General features: G+C 37.7%; 1 protein-coding gene across 1 annotated transcript in view; it reads right to left on the reverse strand.

The window, feature by feature from the left end:
- Nucleotides 1-8,369: 8,369 nt before the first annotated feature.
- The window catches only part of LOC127509878 (gastrula zinc finger protein XlCGF52.1-like), a 298,674-nt gene continuing 289,510 nt past the window's right edge, over nt 8,370-17,533 (reverse strand). The window contains exons 1-2 of the mRNA XM_051889087.1: nt 11,167-11,374; nt 8,370-10,090 (exon numbers count right to left, since the gene is read on the reverse strand). Coding sequence (XP_051745047.1) covers nt 9,231-10,090; nt 11,167-11,224 — 918 coding nt within the window. The 5' untranslated portion in view covers nt 11,225-11,374 and the 3' untranslated portion in view covers nt 8,370-9,230. Of the gene's footprint in view, nt 10,091-11,166 lie in introns of the transcript that reaches the window.

A 17,533-nucleotide genomic window follows, 5' to 3' on the forward strand; every position in this document is an offset into this window, starting at 1 on the left:
TTCTTCATCAGGGAAAAGGAGGAGGACATGATGCTGTCTGCTGTGATCCAGAGGACAGGTGAGAAACGGCCTTCTTTCACTCACACTGATTTACTTCATCACAATCAATTTCTCATCAGATTGACTCTCACTCTCTAGATCTCCTGACACAGACGGACAAACAGCTGGAAAAATTCAACAAGAAGTTTAAAGGCCTTCAGATGTTCAAGGCATCCAGCTGTAAATCTAAAAACAGCAGCAGAAAGAAAAGCAGCTGAAGGAGAGAAAGAGACTGTAGATCAGGGGTCTTAAATTTACATCCTGGAGGAACACTGTCCTGCAGAGTTTGACTTCATTTAATAAGTAGATGTTTGTTAAATAATGCAAAGCAGCATTTCCCAATGGGGCAGTACCACTTGAGGCAACATTTTTGAAAGGGGGACGTTTGTTTAGGGTGAGATTACGTCAAAGATTCATGCTGAAACTTGTAATACTTGTAAAAAAAAATATGGTCTAAAACATTCTAAAACTGTGTTGACACCAGATGAGTCTGTCAAAGTGAACAATCTGGATTCTTTTGTCTTGTCGCAGCACAAGTTTCTTGAATATGTCAGAAATAGAATGGAGCTTGCGTTTACTGTCGGTGACTCAACGAATCCAATGTAGACATGTAGACAGGGTGTAAACCTGCCAGTTATCACCAATGCGACAAGACAGTATATCGTTTCCATAGCAGTGACTTGTATCGTTGCTGAAAAATTAACATCCTTGAACATCAGCAAAGAGCAATGTTCCGGGGGGGGAAAAGCGAGATCTAGTCAAGCACAACATCACATGCCACTTTAAATAGATGGTTCAGAGGTGGATTTAGATGAGCATTTTATATGTGGATTTATATGAGGTGGATTTATATGGACATGTAATACCACCCAAATAGTCAAGAAAGTCATTGTACATTTTATTGTATTTTTTTTTTTTTTTTATGACATGTATAGTTCTGTACATACAATTGTGGTCAGAATTATTGGCACCATTGGTAAATATGATCAAAGATGACTATAAAAATAAATCTGCATTGTTTATCCTTTTGACCTTTAATTCATAAAATTAGCAAAAATCTAATCTTTCATTCAAGGAAAATAATTGAAAGTGGGGGGAAAATCATATTATGAAATAAATGTTTTTCTCCAAAACATGTTGGCCACAATTATTGCACCCCTAGATTTTTTTATGAGTAAAATATCTCTGAAGTATATTCCCATTCATATTTACATTTTTTAGCACACCAAGGTGATCATGAACATGATATTGTCCAGCCATGACTTCCTGTTCCACAGGAATGTAAACATTAGGAAACACAAAGGCCAAATTCCCTAAATCATTCATCACAATGAGTAAAACCAAAGAATATAGTTCTGATGTGCAGCAAAAGATTGTTGAGCTTCACAAAATAGAAAGTGGCTGTAAGAAAATAGCTAAAGCATTGAAAATTCCCATTCCCACTATCAGGGCAATAATTAAGAAGTTCCAATCAACTAAAGATGTTACAAATCTGCCTGGAAGAGGACGTGTGTCTAAGTCGTCCTAATGTGAAGTGAGGAGGAAAGTTTGAATGGCCAAAGACTCTCCAAGGATCACAGCTGGAGAATTGCAGAGATTAGTTGAGTCTTGAGTCTCAGAAAGCCTAAAAAAAATTATCAAACGGCACCTACATCCCCACAAGTTGTTCAGAAGGGTTTCAAGAAAAATCCTCTGCTCTCATCCAGAAACAATCTCCAGCATATTCAGTTGTCAAACAAGACTGGAACTTCAAACGGGACTGGAAACTTCAAACGGGAACTTCAAATAAGACAGATCTCTCTCTTTATGGCTTATATAAGAGAGTCAAAGCATCTCAACAGAAGAAGAGAAGCAAAGTGTTTAGTTTCAAAGCTACATGAAAGCATATCTTGCATTTGCATGGAAGAGTAGAAGTGGAAGAGAAACAAGATGTTCTTATCAAAAAAGTTCAGCTCCTGAACTTTGCCTTCAAAGTTTTTTTCAGAAAGAAAGTCTGAACCGCTTCTTCCCAGTGTGAATCTCATGTGAATCTTCAGCCTTGATTTACATGTGAAATGTTTTTTACACTGAGAGCAGGGGACAGATGTTTTGGCTTCAGTTTTTCTCTTCTTGTGCACGTCCATCAGGTCTAAAAGAAACATTAAATCATGTGAGATTTCAAATGAGAGACAAATGTGAAAACACACTGTAGCATTCCTGGCTGAACAGATGCAATTTACTCTCAGGAACTGATGTTTGTAAAGAATTTAATTTCCAAAAACACCGTAAGAGCTTGTGCCCTTCAGCCAGGAGCTAAGATGTAGAAAGAAACCTTTTTAAACAAACATTTGTACAGTGTGTATCCAAAAGTTCATCCTTTCTCTGGTAACATTAAATCAGAATGATGTTTCACGTAAAAAGTGCGCCAATGAACACACAGGGTGCCGCTGCACTTCCTTTTCCAGACTTCAAAATAAAGGCATGTGTGGTAAAAATGTAAACACTCTTGTAAAACAAATAAGAATACAATGTCCAGTATTAAGTATGCAGCGAGAATTATTAGTCAACCAAAACAAACAAAAGGTTTTTTTTTTTTTTTTTTAAGTAACATTTTCAATAATAAAGTCCTTTCTTGTGAAAGCCTTTCTCAGGTATTCTATGGCAACACTGCCCTCTATGGTTGGAGGTAAAGATGACGACCTACTTCAGAGATTGGGAATTTAATGGTCATTTACACACACTCTCTTGTTATGGCAAAGACATAAATGTAAATGTCTCACATGGCAAAAGTGTGACTTTTGAAGGACTGTTTCTCACAAACAACTTGCTAATCATGGTTTACTCGTAGTTCAAAGTGTTCATTAAATGCTGATGTTTGAATTAAAGTCATTTCAATCTTTAATGCTGGTTTCACTGGTGCCACCAAATGCTCTCAGACGTGTCTCTGCAGCAGCTCAAAATGTATATCTTATTGGTCCACATTTCTTTGAAGGGCAAAGAAAATAGTAGAAATATTCTCTGAAGAAAAGATTATGGTTCTTCAGTGTCATGATGAATGAATGAATGAATGAATGAATGGATGAATGAATGAATGAGGAATCATGAATAAACACCAACCTCTTTGTTCTTCAGTATCATGATGTTTCATTTTCTTAATTTTTTTATGATAAAAAAAAAACTTAAATTAACTGGGGCAGCAAGAATTAATTGATGAAATTGATCATGAAAATAACAAACAATCTGATTATATTTAAATCATGTGCTCACCGATTTACAGCAGTGAAAAACACATTTCTAAACCAACAAACTGTCCTGTCGCTCAATGTGGCTGTTAGGAAACTAACTTTGCTTGCTCAACACATAAAGATGAACTACTTACTGTGATTTCAGACTGTGGTGATGTGGTTTTTACACTGCATGGATCCTCATGTGTCGCTTCAGGTGTCCTTTAATAATGAAACCCTTTCCACACTGATCACACGTGTGCGGCTTCTCTCCAGTGTGGATCCTCTCGTGTCTTTTCAGAGATGATGAATCGCTGAATCTCTTGTCACAGTGTGAACACTTGTAAGGTTTTTCTCCAGTGTGGATCCTCTGGTGCCGTTTTAATCTGTTTGCTGAAATAAAAGTTTTCTCACACTCAAAGCACATGTACTCTCTCACACCAGTATGAATTTTCTCATGTTTATGTAAATATGACAGCAGTGAAAAACTCTTTCCACACACAGAACATGAGTGTGGCTTCTCCTTCGTATGAACAGTCAGGTGTGCCTTCAAGTTTGATAGATCAAGAAATGTTTTGCCACACTGATCACATGTGAACGGCTTCTCTCCAGTGTGAACTCTCATGTGAATCTCAAGACTACATTTGCGTAGGAAACTCTTTTCACATTGATCACATGTAAACGGCTTCTCTCCAGTGTGGATTTTCATGTGCCTCTTAAGTTGTGTTGAATGACTGAAACTCTTCCCACATTGATCACATGCAAACGGCTTCTTTCCTGTATGAACTCTCATGTGATGCTCAAGACTCTGTTTGGTTGTGAAACTCTTTCCAAACTGAGCGCAGGTTGCAGATTTCCTGGCTCTTCTTTTCTTTAAAAATGTCTTTGAGCGACTCGAAGGTTTTTCTCCAGGTTTGACATGATGTTTCTCCTCCACTTCACTCAATTCTTCACTTTCCACCTCCTCTTTAATCATATCCAAAATGGAAGAAAAAAAAAAAAAGAGAAAATGTCCTCAATGTTTGATGTCCTTTTCAGTACATCAAAATAATTCAAATAATTCAAAGAGAGAAATATGAAGTGAAAGGTCATAAAAGTGAACCCTGACGTAACAAAGCAGACAACTGCTATAAAATATTACGATCACTTTAATGCTTATATAAATGAATTATACGTGCCTGAAAGTTTCCATGAAAGAGGTACACTGATCTTCCATTTATTATTTTTAAAACATTATAGACAAATCCCACTTTTCTAATGTCATATTAACATTAAAATATATGATACGTTCATATTTTGCCACCAACTTTTAGATATTTAACCTGTGTAACCCTGTTAAACATGACATGATTTTCCTCATTTTAAGGAAAATGGGCATTTCTCATTTCTTAAATTGTGACACCCAGGAAGTGACATCGTTTGGGCTCTTTCTACAGCATGATGGGAGGACAAGAAGCTAATCAACTTTATCAGTAACTATGAATCAGATTTTGCTTAAGTTATGCTTACAACCCTGTCAGATATTCTGGAAAGTTAATTTACTTGATACAGTTTGGTGTTTATGGTTCAATGATAAAAACAACAAAAATCCCATTTCCATTCATCTAAATCTTGAATCTTCCTAACATGAATGAAGAATAAACACCAACCTCTTTGTTCTTCAGTATCTTCAGTGTGTTTCATTCTGCAGGGTTCTGGATCACTCATGTTCTCACTGTCCTCTTTAATAAACTCAGTCTTTGCAGATTTCAGCTCTTCCTGATGCTCGTCTGATGGGAATATTCCAGCATTTATTGGTGAGTTGATGTGGGAGGAGCTTCACTGATGATGAATTGCAGTGTGGGAGGAGCTGATCCGCCAAAATAAAAAAAGTACATCCGTTACTGAGTTTGTTTTTATACTAATGGACAACCATAATGGTCAGAAAAACAGTTGAAAGCATAAAAACATAATAAGAAATAAATGTAGATATTTGTAACCAACAACAACTCTCAGTCTATTGACACCAATGAAATGAGCTTTAAATCGCATGAGTTTGGATTAAAATATCCAAAAAAGCACTAGAACAGTGATATATATATCACCTTGAAGACAACACCTCCCATGAGTGATATATATATCATTGAAGACAACACCTCCCATGATTCAGTGAAATCAAGGCGCCATGAAGCTATGCTTTTGTTATGAATAAGTGGCCTCTAATGGTGAAAATTACATATTGTGCCTTTAAGTGGCAATTTACAGCAGATCTGAAGACATCAGCATAATAAATGAGGTGAAAACAGGAACTATTGACATGAAATAAAGAGTGTTTTCAGCAGCTGATGATCCTCAGACTATCAACACTCATTAAACAAGCCATTCAGGATCATCAGCAGATCATGTCACTTTATTCTGAGTGTTTGCTGTCAGAAACACATTATTTGAGTCAGGATATATGATAAAAGCCTATAAAACTGTTCATCAACCACTACAGTTATATTACTACAGCAGCATAATAATATGTCCATATGAATCTAAATACAGTTGAATTTTATAACTACATTCATTACAACAAAGTAATTAGATCATTCAAATGTTACAGTTTTGTATGTGCAGAAACCAACATCATAAAACCTTTAAAAATAAAAAAACACCAGCAATGTTTTCCAGTATCAAACTTTATTAATAAATTCATAATAATATGAATAAATAAATAGTTCATTTATATTAACATTTATGTATAGATTTAAAATCTCACGTTGCTCATTATAGGCTCGATGTACATGTAACCGAGTGATACCCAAAGATCACACTTGATTCGCCACTGGGGTTTTATACCCACAGAAATGATTCAATACATCAACTTCACATATATAACCATCTAAAAAGAGAGAATCACAATTTTAAGATGTCTAGACTTTAAGTCAAATATTAAGATCATTACCCACAATTCTTGAATGCAAGATCAACCAAGCCTGCGGGAGGAGGAGAAAGAGTCACTGGGCCAGGGACCGACGGCCTCAAGAGCACACACCACACGTGCACTGACGACCAGACCATCAACCAACAACTTTAAAAAGGTGTAGTGAATAATGCAACTCATGCCCATGCAGTGAAGGAAAGACCCAGATGACCCCAGAGGAAAGTACTCCCATGCAGACTGACTCCTAAAATACAGAAAAATTCTGTATTTGGCAATCAGACTGTACTATCCCTCAGTTACTTTTCCTTTCAGACAATCCACCCCTTCAATACTTTTACTGTTGCGATCCATCTGACTTATGATAGCTGCCTGAATCATAAAAAAAAAAAAAAAAAAACACTGAGGAGAACTAGCCCCTGACTAAGCCTGGTTTCTCCCAAGGTTTTTTTCTCAATTTTCACACGTTTGCCACCTGATGTCACCTGTTAGAGTTTGGGTCCCTTGCCGCTGTCACCTTTGGCTTGCTTAGTTGGGGACACTTGACATTTGATATTCAACAGTGTTTTGATCTGCCTGCATTGACACCATTGTATGCGAACTGAACTGAGCTGGAAGATGACATCACTGTTTACTCCAGTGCTGATATAGATTAATTAACTAAATTAATAACTATTGTTTCTTACATCAGAATAAATCAATACTGAATTTACTTAAGATGGATACTGACACCATTTTCTTTAAGAGCTGCTGTGCAGCCAAAACTATATACCAGTTATCACTGTAAAGCTGCTTTGACACAATCTGCATTGTAAAAAGCGCTATATAAATAAAGGTGACTTGACTTGACTTCCAACTCCTGAATCTGCTCCAGTATCTTCTCCTGTCCCTGAGTTCACGCCAGAGTCTTATTCTGTTTCTGAACCTGCTCCAGTGTCTTCTCCAGCCCCTGAATCAGCTCCTGTGTCTGTGTTAGCCCGCGACCAGAGTCCAGTGATGGCTTTAGCCCACGACCAGAGTCCAGTGATGGCTTTAGCCCGCGACCAGAGTCCAGTGATGGCTTTAGCCCACGACCAGAGTCCAGTGATGGCTTTAGCCCGCGACCAGAGTCCAGTGATGGCTTTAGCCCGCGACCAGAGTCCAGTGATGGCTTCAGTCCCTGAGTCAGCTCCAGACTCCGCTCCTATCCCAGAGTCAGCTCCAGACTCCGCTCCTGTCCCAGAGTTAGCTCCAGACTCCGCTCCAGTCCACAAGCCCGCTCCAGTCTCTGACTCCGCTCCAGTCCAAGAGTCTGCTCCAGCCCACGAACCTGCTCCAGAGTCTGCTCCAGCCCAGGGATGCGCAGATCCTCCAAAAGAAATTTGGGGGGGTACCTGCGGCCGTATTGACCAAGGCCACTCGTGAGCTCGTGGACTGGAGCGGACTCTGGAGCAGGCTCGTGGAGTGGAGTCAGGGACTGGAGCAGACTCTGGAGCGGGCTCGTGGACTTGAGCGGAGTCTGGAGCTGACTCAGGGACAGGAGCGGAGTTCCATCCATGGGGCGAGGACGTGCTTACCGGGAGGGGGAGGTACTGTCACAGTCTGTCCTGGCTTCCAAAGACTCCATTTCCCATCATCCTCCCTGCCCCACCTGCACACACTTCCTCATCACCACTCCTGATCAGCCAATCACACGCACCTGCTTTCCATCAGCTCACTAATCACCAGCATTCTTAAGCATGCTACACTCCTCACTCAGTTGTCTGGTTTCGTTTATACAAAGGACTACTCCCGATGTTTGTCTCCAGCCTACCCAAGGACCTTCCGTTTCCACTCCAGCGATCTCCCTGTATTCCCCGTGCTCCAATGTCTGTATGTGTCTACTCACCTCCATCCTGTGTGCTCACCGTCTTTGATCATCCAGCCCTCTACGTCACTTTCACCTGTAAGATAAAGGACTGTATCGGTTTCAAGATATCACACTGCCAGCTTACTTACCTGCTTTACTGTCTACCACTGCTGTTTGTCAATACAACTCCATTCTACGTGTACCTCTGTGTCTCCTGTGTATCAGTCCGTAACAGTCATGTGTGCGGTGAAGTATAATTTTTCAGGCTTTTAAAAGCTCTACTGAGAAAATTAAAACACAGAAAGCTCAAAAAGCAATCATAAGAGCAGAATGAGCGTAAAATAAAAAAGGACAATAAGCTGTTGATAAAGGAGTAATGAGTTTAATCAATCATTGAAGCAAATACAAAAAATTAGCAAGTGAAAACGAATGAGATCTCTCTCTCTTTACTGAATAATAAGGGTGTTGGTATAATACACCTTTTTGCATATGAAAATGACTGAACTATTTTTCTCTTTATTGATGTAACCTCACTAATATTGCTCATGAATTGCTCACCTCACCTCAGAAGACTCGACGCTGAAACTGAATGAGGGAAGAGAAGGCGCTGCGGTAACTTCATTCAGTGATCGATGTCATTTAATGTCAATTCAATTCGATATCTATCTATTTTATTTACTATGTAATATATTAATAAAGATAAGTTACATTATTTGAAATTTCTACGGTGTCTTTTTTACAATATAGATGCTCCAGCACCGGTAATTGTAATTTGTGTTGTTATAAAAAACATTCACCCCCCTCAGAGTTGTCATTAAGGGCAAATTTAGCAGTATAGACCAAAACCACAATTTGTACCAGGCTGTAAACATGTTTTTTGTCTGCTGTAAAGTTGGGCATTTTAACATGGGACTCAATGAGATTCTGTTCTCTTTTGGAGCCTGTCTCTAGCGGCCAGTCGATGAACTGCAGTTTACGTCACTTCCGTATTGGCTTCAAGAGAAATTTGGGTTGAAAACACTTGGGTGAAATATGATTTATTAGGCATTTTAAAGCTGTAAATGTGTCACATGGCTAAAGTGTGACTTTTGAAGGACTGTTTCTCACAAACAACTTGTTAATCATGGTTTACTCTTAGTTCAAAGTGTTCATGAAATGCTGATGTTTGATTTGAAGTAATTTCAATCTTTAATGCTGGTTTCACTGGTGTCATCAAATGCTCTCAGACATGTCTCTGCAGCAGCTCAAAGTTTATATCTTATTGGTCCACATTTTGTGTCATGATGAATGAATGAATGAATGTGCACTGATGTGGTTTCTCCACTGCATGGATCTTCATGTGTATCTTCAGGTCACTTTTAATAGTGAAACTCTTTCCGCACTGATCACACGTGTGCGGCTTCTCTCTGCTGTGGATCCTCTCGTGTCTTTTCAGAGATGATGAATGACTGAAACTCTTGTCACAGTGTGAACACTTGTAAGGTTTTTCTCCAGTGTGGATCCTCTCATGTGTTTTCAGATTTGATGACAGACTGAATCTCTTGTCACAGTGTAAACACTTGTAAGGTTTTTCTCCAGTGTGAATCCTCTGGTGCTCTTTTAAGCAGTTTGCTGAAGTAAAAGTTTTCTCACACTCAAAGCACATATAATCTCTCACACCAGTGTGAATTTTCTCATGTCTCTGTAAATGTTTCCGCTGTGAAAAACTCTTTCCACACACAGAACATGAATGTGGCTTCTCCTTCGTATGAACCATCAGATGTGCCTTCAGGTTTGATGAGGTAAGAAATGTTTTGCCGCACTGATCACATGTGAACAGCTTCTCTCCAGTGTGAACTCTCATGTGAATCTCAAGACTATATTTACGTAGGAAACTCTTTTCACATTGATCACATGTAAACAGCTTTTCTCCAGTGTGGATTTTCATATGTTGATTAAGATTTTGTTTGTTTGTGAAACTCTTTCCACACTGAGTGCAGGTTGTAGATTTCTTGGCTCTTCTTTTCTTTAAAAATGTCTTTTTAGTCTTTGAGCGACTCAAAGGTTTTTCTCCAGGTTTGACATGTTTCTCCTCCACTTCAGTCAGTTCTTCACTCTCCTCACTCTCTTCCATCACGTCTGAAATGAAAGAGAAAACAGAAAAAAATAATTAATTTCCTTTCAGTACATCAAAATAATTCAAAGAGAGAAATGTGAAGTGAAAGGACATAAAAGTGAGCCCCAATGTAACCAAGCAGACAACTGCTATAGTAGTCAACTCAAGTCACCTTTATTTATATAGCGCTTTTTACAATGCAGATTGTGTCAAAGCAGCTTTACAGTGATAACTGGTATATAATTTTTGCTGCACAGCAGCTCTTAAAGAAAATTGTGTCATTATCCATCTTAAGTAAATTCAGTATTAATTCATTCCGATGTAAGAATCAATAGTTATTAATTTAGTTCATTCATCTATATCAGCACTGGAGTAAACAGTGATGTCATCATCCAGCTCAGTTCAGTTCACATACAATGGTGTCAATGCAGGCAGATCAAAACATTGTTGAATATCAAATGTCAAGTGTCCCCAACTAAGCAAGCCAAAAGCGACAGCGGCAAGGAACCCAAACTCCAACAGGTGACAACAGGTGGCAAACAGGTGTTAAAATGGAGAAAAAAACCTTGGGAGAAACCAGGCTTAGTCGGTTCTCCTCTGGCGAACAGTGCTTTGTTACGATTCAGGCAGCTATCATAAGTCCGATGGGATCGCAACAGTCAAAGTATTTATGCAAAGTAAATGTAAATTAATACATCCCTGAACGTTTCCACGAATGAGGTACACTGATCTTCCATTTAATATTTTTAAAACATTATAGACAAATCCCACTTTTCTAATGTGATGTTAACATTAAATATGTAGATATTTAACCTGTGCAACCATGTTAAACATGACAAGATTTTCCTCCTTTCAAAAACAGAGTATTTTTTTAAATTGTGACATCCAGGAAGTGACATCATCTAGGCTCTTTCTTCTACAGCATGATGGGAGGACAAGAAAATAATCTCAAACCATTATCTCACAAACTTTACACATTCATCAACCATGTTACCTTACAGTTTGGTGTTTATGGTTTAATGATAAAAACAAAAAAAATCCTATTTCTATTAATCTAAATCTTGAATCTTTCTAACATGAATGAAGAATAAACACCAACCTCTTTGTTCTTCAGTATCTTCAGTGTGTTTCATTCTGCAGGGTTCTGGATCACTCATGTTCTCACTGTCCTCTTTAATAAACTCAGTCTTTGCAGATTTCAGCTCTTCCTGATGCTCTGATGCTCATCTGATGGGAATATTCCAGCATTTATTGGTGAGTTGATGTGGGAGGAGCTTCACTGGTAATGAATTGCAGTGTGGGAGGAGCTGATCTGCCAAAAACACACACACACATACATATACATATATAAATATATATATATATATATATATATATATATATATATATATATATATATATAATGCAATGTCAATTCTTATAAATAATGGTCAGAAAAAAAAAAAACTTAAGAAATAAATGTAGATATTTGTAACCAACAACAACTCTCAGTCTATTGACACCAATGAAACAAGCTTTAGAGGCATAATATGATTTTAGATTAAAATATCCAAAAAAGCACTAGAACAGTGATATATATATATATATATTGTTACTTGTGTACTTGCTTTATCCCAAATGTTTCCAAGACTGTTTAAATCCAGCAATCTTGACTAGGACACGGGCCCTGTCCATGCGTCACCAATCGGATTCTGGTCTTATTTTGTAGAAACCGTGGAAACACCAAAGACGCTTTAATATATTGTGTTTTATTAGACAGGTGAGCAACTGTTTGGAAACATTCATCGACAGAAAGCGAATCATGTTATATAGCTCAACACAGCAGCATTAAAACAACTTTCAACACACAGATGTATTTAATATGATAAAACAGTGTTGTTAATTAAAGGCACAAAGTTAATTAACAGTAATGTTAATAAATCTTTAATTCATTAGCTTATCCATAAATATGACTTCTGCCTGAATCCCATTGGATTCTTTTCCACTGGCTGTAGACGTGAAGACAACACCTCCCATAATTTCGTGAAATCAAGGCGCCATGAAGCTATGCTTTTGTTTGAATAAGTGGCCTCTAATGGTGAAATTTACATATTGTTCCTTTAAGTGTCAATTTACAGCAGATCTAAAGACATCAGCATAATAAATGAGGTGAAACCAGGAACTATTGACATGAAATAAAGAGTCTTTTCAGCAGCTGATGATCCTCAGACTATCAACACTCATTAAACAAGCCATTCAGGATCATCAGCAGATCATGTCACTTTATTCTGAGTGTTTACTGTTAGAAACCCATTATCTCAGTCAGAATAAAAGCCTATAAAACTGTTCTATTGAAATATGACACAGACAAATACAACAATAATACAAAAACAAATACTAATGACACTCATCTTCATCAACCACTACAGTTATATTACTACAGCAGCATAATAATATGTCCTAATGAATCTAAATATAGTTGGATTTTATAACTACATTCATTACAACAAAGTAATTAGATCATTCAAATGTTAGTTTTGTATGTGCAGAAACCAACAACAATCATAAAACCTTTAAAATAAAGAGCACTAGCAATATTTGTTTCCATTGTCAAACTATATTATTATGAATTTATTAATAAATAATTATTTATTTATATTAACATTTATGTATAGATAAAAGTATAGTAGAAATAAAATGGCAGCAGCAAAACTTTGATTCCCAGATCGATTCCCGCCAATTCTCCTCTCAGATCTCAAACTTTGACTTTTTACTTGATATTAACAGTTCTTACTCCAAACATAAAAAAAAAAAAATCATGCAAATGAACACACAAAAGCACAAATCGTTCAGGATTTTGTAGGAGCCATATTGTGTTTAAAAAGGTGATGTGTCATTCTCACTTTGACCATTGAGTGGCGCTGTGAACATTACAGGGGAAACTGCAGGGGAACGGGGAAACTGCGAAAACGTGAGTAAAACAAACGATTACACTAAAGGTTGGACTCGAAAGTGTTTTTTACAACTTGTCAAATAAACCTAATCAATGGATATTGACATGCAGCCAGGAGTCGTGTTTCTTGACATTTATATGTGCCTGATTTCGACGCCGGGGAAATACATAAAGTAAATCTGCCTGTGAATATTTCTATATAACTACAGTATAGGTAGGTTTAAATCAGAGTAATCACTTATATCAATGTTATATATATCGTCATATTGTCTAGCCCTAAAACTTGTATAGTTTTTGTCAGTGTTTATTTAAAAACACCCAATTGTCCAGAATATAAGATAAGGTAAATATTTAATTGATGAGTTGTCAACATAATATATAACAATACAATATATATACAATATGATTTTACCTCAAAATCCAATAATTTTGACACAAATCCATGTTTCTCTGCCTGGAGTCCAGCTGTCTCTGTGAATTGCAGTGATCCATTTGCTTCTTTTTTCTGTAGCTTTCGGCAGTCTTTAAATATATACCTCAGGTTTTGTGTCAAAGCTCTTTGTACAGTCAATCATAAAGCTCTTTCCCGTTTTGGATGTGTTTTGTATGTTTTTTACTGCATTCACGCTGAAAACCAGTGCTGCCGCTCAGTCTTTGTGCCACTCAGTGGGCGTGACCGCAGTCGTAACGGTCGACGGAGACGTCACGTGCACGCTCTCTATTCACTTAGGCTTTGGAGTGGAGGGTTGCCAGGTCTGCGCAACAAAACCATCACAAAATTAGCATAATCACAGCACAAGTGTAAAAGTATCCCAATCCCAGACGTTTCAACAATGAGCCGAACGTCGTTACATGGCTAGCTGTTATTTCTCTCATTACAGGTATGTTGTTCAATCAGTTCTGTTTCAAAGAGGAAAGAGATTTAATTGACTGATAATTAATGCATATTGTACAGAGAGTGTTACGGGAAAAAGAATCCGATTTAATGGTTCATTCTATGCGCGACACACGTGGTGCGGCCTGCATGTGGTTCTGTGCTAACATATTGAATCTTTTACTCCATTTTTGATACGCAATATGTGAAAATATGGGTTTATACATACAAATAGTATTATAATTGTTTATTTGTTTCTTTTTAGTATGTTGTAACAAATACTTGAATTAATGCATATGTTAATAATATAATATAGATATTGTATTATTGTATTTAGTATGTTATATACTAATTGTTTTATATTATACACTATTGTAATATATTTATTGTAATATAATAAGAATATTAATATGATATATAAGAAAACAAGAGATTTATATATTATATGCAGTATGATTTATTTACATTTATATCATTCTTTTCCATTATTGTATGATATCAGTCTACTTGTGTATAAGGCTGATGACGCATGTGACTTTCGCTTTCCCCGCAGATGACTCTGTGTGCCAGAGAGGGAGAAGCTGTTGCCCCGTTGCTCCACTGATTATTTCTCTCATTACAGATTGAGTACAGTGCTGAATCTCGTCGTATGGTCTTTGTGTGTGTGTGTGTGTGTGAGGGTGGCCAGTCCAGACACGCTACACGCTGTGGCAATCAAAACCTTTTTGCCCTTCTGGGTCAAACACCTAGCTAACAGCATTAGGAAGGCTGCCTATGTAGAGAGTATGCACGTGATGTCACCGTCGACCGTTACGACTGCGGTCACGCCCACTGAGTGGCTTTCAGTGTGAATGCCGCGAAAAACGCACAAAACACATCCAAAACGGGAAAGAGCTTTGCGATTGACCAGTGGCGGTTCTACATTGAATTACACCCTGGGCGAGACCCCGTTCTTAATGAAGTGGTCAAACTCATGTCTGACCCGCTGCATGTCTACCGACATTGCATGCGCATCCGTCATGCTATTCACTTTTCATAATCAACATAGGTAACATTTAAAAAATAATATTAGGCTCTATAGCCTAATATTTAAATATAAATATGAAACTAAATTGGCTATTTTTATCCCTCTGACCGACGAACGCGCCGGCGCGTTCTGATGGATTTTTACCTCATGACAGAAACAACTTAAAATAGGCCTTTCGTCATTTTTGGCGATAGCCTACAGATTGGTGCAAGACTACAAATGGTCTACTTTCATTCGTGTATGCTCACAATAACAACAAAACCTTGTACTTTCGTCACTTCTCCGCCAGGGGCCGCTTGCGATGTGGCAGGGCCCACGTGCGTTGCGGGCCTCCCCGCCTCACGGGCCCCAGTGCGGCTGCACTGTCTGTAGTTACGCCACTGACTTATATGTGTACAGAAAACCCCTTGCTCACAAATTACATGCACAAAATATTGCATTATCATGCCACGGCGGGCCAGACTAAACACCTATAGCTTACCTTGTATGGCTCATGTCTGTTCTAAACAAGTCAGAATCGGCTGGGTTTTGAATTGAAGATGTTGATATCGTCATAAACTTATTTAGCCTATCTGTTAGTTCTCGTTCAAACGATAAAAGTTGTAACGGCATCCTGTCATCTTTGTCAAGACGTTTTTCTTTATTAAATGCATCATAAATAGGGGGTTAGCCATTTTTTAACATAAAAAGGGCGCTGCTGGTTGAAATCTGGATATTTGCGCGAAGAACATAATAGCTACTACTGGCGTGTGACGTAACTGAAGAAGAGACGAATTAGTATATTCTTATTAAGAGTTTAATGCATGAAAAAAACAAACAAATCAAATTTAAAAAAGTTATTGAAGAATTGTTAAATGTATATATTTCCCTGGATCTGACTGGGTGGGCAAGCTGTCAATGTCAAAATGTCAAAATGTGTCAAAATGTGGATATGCTGATAAACATAAAAAGAAAGAACACAAGCAAAGCCTTAGTTTTTTTATGAAGAGATTTTTTTAAGTTTCACAAAGAAATGTACAATATTTAGCCTGAGAAACAATAGAAGCACTCTTTTTCCATTATAATGTTGCGTGAAGCAGATGACCCAGAAGCGAAGAAGTGATTTAAACAGAATTTATTAACAGTTCAAATAAAGTCCAACATAAGCAGACTGCCAAGCGCCGTCCACTTGGGCGCTTGCAGCTGGTTCACAAACTGAAACAAAAATGGAATATGAATCTGGTGGAGGCAGAACTCAGTAGCTCTGTCCCGGACCTGGAACCACCGCAGGTGGTAGATGGTTAGCTCTATGGAGGAGAAACAGGTGAGAAGGCAAATCAGCACGAGTGCTGATTGCAATGACAAACAGCTGGGCCAAAGTGGCAATAAAGACAGAGGAACAAAAAGAAATAAGGAGAAAAAACCTGGTTCATGACATATAATTTGTCTTAAAAATAATTTTGTTAAAATCGTAGAAAATCATATCGTGGATCGTTACATCCCCAATAGAAGAGTAGAGAACCGTCTTGTAAAGGGTTTGTGACTGTGATACCCGTCATAATTTCTTTTCTTTTTTTTTTTTCTTCTTTTTTTTTAACAAATACCACTGTGATAAACTTCTTCATTGAGATTTTCAACATCTTCATCATGCAATTATTGTCTTTTATAACCTATGTCCACTGAGGGGAAAGTCAAGGTTAATAACCTTTATTACATTTTCTAATATGTAGGATGTAATTTGGGAAATTATCACTTTTAATGTGTGCATCACTTTTTATTTTTTAGGGTACATCTTGAAAATGATGGAAATGATAGTCGGTGTGAATTTGGTCCTGCTGGGTAAAACAGTCTGAGAAAAGCCCCAAATCTGTCACACGAAACATAACTGTGCAATCTGGAACTGTTTGTGACATTCCAGTCACTGTTTATGACACACCAGGATTATTGAACACAGATATGAGTGAAGAGGAGATTCAGCAGATGATAAATGAAAACGTTCTCCAGAAATGTGAATCTGGTCTCTGTGTGTTTCTGCTGGTCATCAAAGCTGACAGATTCACTGAAGAAGAAAGAAAAACTGTGGAGAAGATCGAGAAGCTGCTGGGAGAAAAACGCCTGAAGAAAAACCTGGATTCTCTTCACTGGAGAAGATCAACTGGAGGAAAACAACATGACTATAAAAAAATTCATTGATAACAATGGAGCACTGAAGAAACTCATTCAAAAGTATGATCAGAGATACCATGTGTTCAACAACAACATAGAGGGAGATATTACACAAGTTCAAAAGCTGTTAGATGCTGCTGTTCCTAAAGCTACTGGAGTAGGTGCTAGAGTAGTTGCTGCTGTTCTTAAAGTTTCTGCAATAGGTGATAAAATAGTTGCTAACATATTTGCTGCTGTAGTTACAGTATATGATGTAATAAGTGATAGAGTAGTTGATGCTGTTTGTATAGGTGCTCTAGCAGGTGCTGTATTAGGTTTTGTATTAGGATCTGGAGTAGGTGATAGAGTTGGTAGTCAAGTAGTTTTTGGAGTAATTTCTGGAATATTTTTTGGAGCAGTTGCAGCTGTTATTTATGTTGTTGTATCAGGTGCTGTAGCAGGTGCTAGAGGAGTTGTTGTTCCTAAAGTTGCTACAATAGACGCTAGAA

Source organism: Ctenopharyngodon idella, chromosome 3 (genome assembly GCF_019924925.1).
Source record: "Ctenopharyngodon idella isolate HZGC_01 chromosome 3, HZGC01, whole genome shotgun sequence".
In the NCBI taxonomy this organism is placed as follows: Eukaryota; Metazoa; Chordata; class Actinopteri; order Cypriniformes; family Xenocyprididae; genus Ctenopharyngodon; species Ctenopharyngodon idella.